Source organism: Herpailurus yagouaroundi, unplaced genomic scaffold (genome assembly GCF_014898765.1).
Source record: "Herpailurus yagouaroundi ecotype Mexico unplaced genomic scaffold, PumYag 199, whole genome shotgun sequence".
Lineage (NCBI taxonomy): Eukaryota > Metazoa > Chordata > Mammalia > Carnivora > Felidae > Herpailurus > Herpailurus yagouaroundi.
The window spans coordinates 20,039,799-20,043,245 of NW_024412430.1; the positions used below are offsets into that span (position 1 = coordinate 20,039,799).

Genomic DNA, 3,447 nt, shown 5'->3' on the forward strand with positions numbered 1-3,447 from the left:
GATGCCAGAAGCCAGCACCTTGCAAAAGGAGCCCTCTCTCCAGCTGAGGTCACCAGCAGCCAGGCCTCTGTGCCAGAGGGCCCTGGTGTCCTGTGACCCACAGAGGTCCCTGACACCCTGCAGCCTTCTCCCAGCCTCTGAGAGGGGACGCCGGCCCTGAGATACCGAGAACAGCCCTGTCTACAACCTGCTTATCACGAAAGCCACCCACTCCTGGCGGGAAAATGAAGAAGGGGGAAGGTGTTTTCTGTACCAGTTCTTCCCTGTTCTTCAAGTGGCCATGGATACGTGGCCCATCCCGGTGATGCAGGCAGCGTCTGGGTGAGAAGGAGATTGCAGAGAGGTGGAGACGCCAGCGGATACACACACACACACACACACACACGCACGCACACACGTTCTGCGATATTGAGAACGGAGGGCTTGAAGTCTCTCAGAAGAATGGAAAATTTTTAAATCAAACATACTCCTTACCAAACAGGAAGTAAAACAACTTCCCTGGTTGAGAACTTTTCTTAAACGCGTTTCCCAGTTTGGTAACCAACGGTGCCACTCGCTGCGCCTTCGTGTCCTGTAGGGGATACGCGACATGCCCTCATCAAGGACACGTCATACGGTGTGAGGCTACCCTCACTCCCTTTCACTGTCTGGACCGTAGGGACGAGTGTGGTGTCCTGAGTGCGAACTGCACCCCTAACCCCAGGAGGACGGCATTTGGAAGCGGGTGGCCTTGTGGGGGGCGATGAGGGCTGGGGGGTTCATGAGGGTGGGGTTCACAGTGGGACTAGTGCCCTTACGGAAAGAGAAGACGGAGCCCTCTCTCCCGCACAGAAGGACCGGGCAGGAAGGCTCTGCCCTGAACTGGACCCCGTCTGCCCCTGACCTCGGACACTTTGCCTCCGTCAGGAACACGTCTGCTGTCTAAGCTCCCATGGGTGCTGAGGCTGGTGGGCCCCAAGGCCCCATGGACGGTCCCCTTCTGCATCTTCGTGCTTCGAACAGCAATGCCTCCGTGGGCTCCCTGAGGACAAAGCACATTTCTGTGATTTTCAGAGCCAGAATACAGCTCCCAGTGCGGCCGGGGGTGGGGGGGATCCTGTGTAGATACCCCACAGGCACTCATGCCTCAATAATTCGCTCCCAGGCCGTGCCCTCAAGGCTCCTCCAGACACACCTGGACACGCCCACCCTCTCCGCGGAGCTGGGCTCCCGCACTTCTCACGGCCACCAGCACGGGCAGAGTTGTGGGCAGGCTGGCTACATTCTCCCGGGTTCTGTGCCATGGAAACAATCCCTCTGCGTCCGACCTGTGCCAAAACAGAAACCACAAATGATAGTTTTATACAGACCTCCACGTTCTGAACAGACAGTACGTGTTTGCCCCAGAAATCCTGGAGAAAGAGGTGATTAAAACCCAATTTCCAGAATAACCTAGCAATACCTTCGGCTGAGAGGAAAGGTTCAAGAAGCACCCAGCAGCGTCTTGCTCTGCACCAGCACTAACCACGGGCCCTACCCGGTGAGGTCTGTGGGGACACCTCTGGGTTTTGCACCATCAAGATCCATGCACCACAGATGCTCAGTCTACCCGCCATGGTGTCCGAGAGCGCGTGTCTCCACCACGTCCCTACAGGGCAAACCCTACCGTCCCACCCACACCTGTCTCCTGAGCAAGTCTTGGGTAAGGGATCAAGGACACCAGGCGGTCAACATCAGTCTTTGCGTACTGAAGTCCCACGCCTGGCCCTGCCCTGAGGATCACTCCTGCAACGCCCACATCCCTGCTCATTTTAAGGATATATCCAGGTCTGGGACACCTGGGGGCTCAGTCAGTTAAGTGTCTTGGCTCTTGATCTTGGCTCAGGTCACGATCTCTTGGTTCGTGAGTTCGAGCCCTGCATCGGGCTGTATATTGACAGTATGGAGCCTGGATTGGGATTTTCTCTTGGGATTCTCTCTCTCTCTCTCTCTCTCTCTCTCTGCCCCCCCCAAAATAAGTAAACAAAATTTAAAAATATATGTATATAGCCAGGTCATTGAGGCCAACCTTCTAGGCAGCCCTTTGCGATGCTGCATGCCCCTTCAAAACCCCTAGAGTCACTTTCTAAAGCACAACATGCCCAGCTTCCCCCGACCCGGGGATCCCGATGGAGGTGTTCTGGGATGGGGCCTGGGCATTTCTTGATGACCTTTCCGGCTGGTCCAGACGTGTGGGCAGAAGAACCAAAACAGCGAAAATAGTGAAATTTAGCTTAAATTCGAATTTAGCAAGAAGGGTGGTTGGGGCGCCTGGGTGGCGCAGTCGGTTAAGCGTCCGACTTCAGCCAGGTCACGATCTCGCGGTCCGGGAGTTCGAGCCCCGCGTCAGGCTCTGTGCTGATGGCTCGGAGCCTGGAGCCTGTTTCGGATTCTGTGTCTCCCTCTCTCTCTGCCCCTCCCCCGTTCATGCTCTGTCTCTCTCTGTCCTAAAAATAAATAAACGTTGGGAAAAAAAAATTAAAAAAAAAAAAAGAAGGGTGGTCAACTGAACTGGTTAATGCAGTCATGACTCAGTGGATGGGGAGACAAACCTATCGCCAGAGACAGCACCTCAGGGTCACCTGCCACCTGGGGCGCACGGGGACTTCCATCTCATTCCTGCCGAGCCCCGCTGTGCTCCACGTCTGTGGATAGGCAGTCATAGGAGACGGTCCTCCGCCCAGAAAGACTGTTGTACCCCGTGATCTGCCAGCACCCCACGCTGCCCCCCCACCAGAGTCACCTGTCCTCTGGGGGGGGGGGGAGGGCAGGTGCGCCCCAAACACCACACTGCCCCTCCCCCACATGGTCCACGTGGGTCACCAGGACGTCAGGCGGCAGGCGTTGTGCCCACGCAGGGGGTGCCAGGAGCTGGCCGGGACGTCGGGCCTTCCCTCTTTCCCGATCTGGGCCCCGCGGCTCCCAGGCGAGGTGCAGACGTCCCAGAACTGTGGGCTCCCAGGTGCGCTGTCCTGTCTCCTCCTTTTCACACCTGTGTTCTGTGTTCTGGCAGAATCGCAGACTTACAGGAAAGCTCCAATAGGTCAGTTCCCACGGCATCCGCAGCCAGACTCCACTAACATACAAGCATACACACACACACACACACACACACACACACACACGAGGTCTGTTCTGAGCCACGTGAGCGTCCTTGTAGGGATCCTGCCCCTTTGCCCTAAATGCTCAGGGGCGTTCTCTTACACAACCGCAGCACAACCATACACGTGTGGAGCTGAGCCCCGCAAGGCCGGCGTGATCGGCAGGCCTCCTTCAGACCCCGCCGGCCGCGACGACGCCAGTTACAGCAAAGGACACATGAGCGTGGACTGCACGCGGCCGGCCGCCTCTCTTAGCACGACCGCAGACTTTCTCTCCTTTGGGGCGTCTGGAGGAGTGCAGAACTCCCGGCCCTCAGCGCGGTTGGTC

The 3,447-nt window shown here is 57.3% G+C and overlaps 1 protein-coding gene across 1 annotated transcript; it reads right to left on the reverse strand.

Moving 5' to 3' along the window:
- Positions 1-433: 433 nt before the first annotated feature.
- Positions 434-3,213, reverse strand: LOC121013740 (uncharacterized). Its single transcript, XM_040449531.1, has 3 exons — positions 2,762-3,213; positions 1,175-1,307; positions 434-1,021 (listed from the first exon to the last, which is right to left on the reverse strand). Exons 1-3 carry the CDS (start codon positions 3,076-3,078, stop codon positions 794-796), a joined length of 678 nt encoding a protein of 225 aa, XP_040305465.1. The 5' UTR covers positions 3,079-3,213; the 3' UTR covers positions 434-793.
- Between the last annotated feature and the right edge of the window lie 234 nt (positions 3,214-3,447).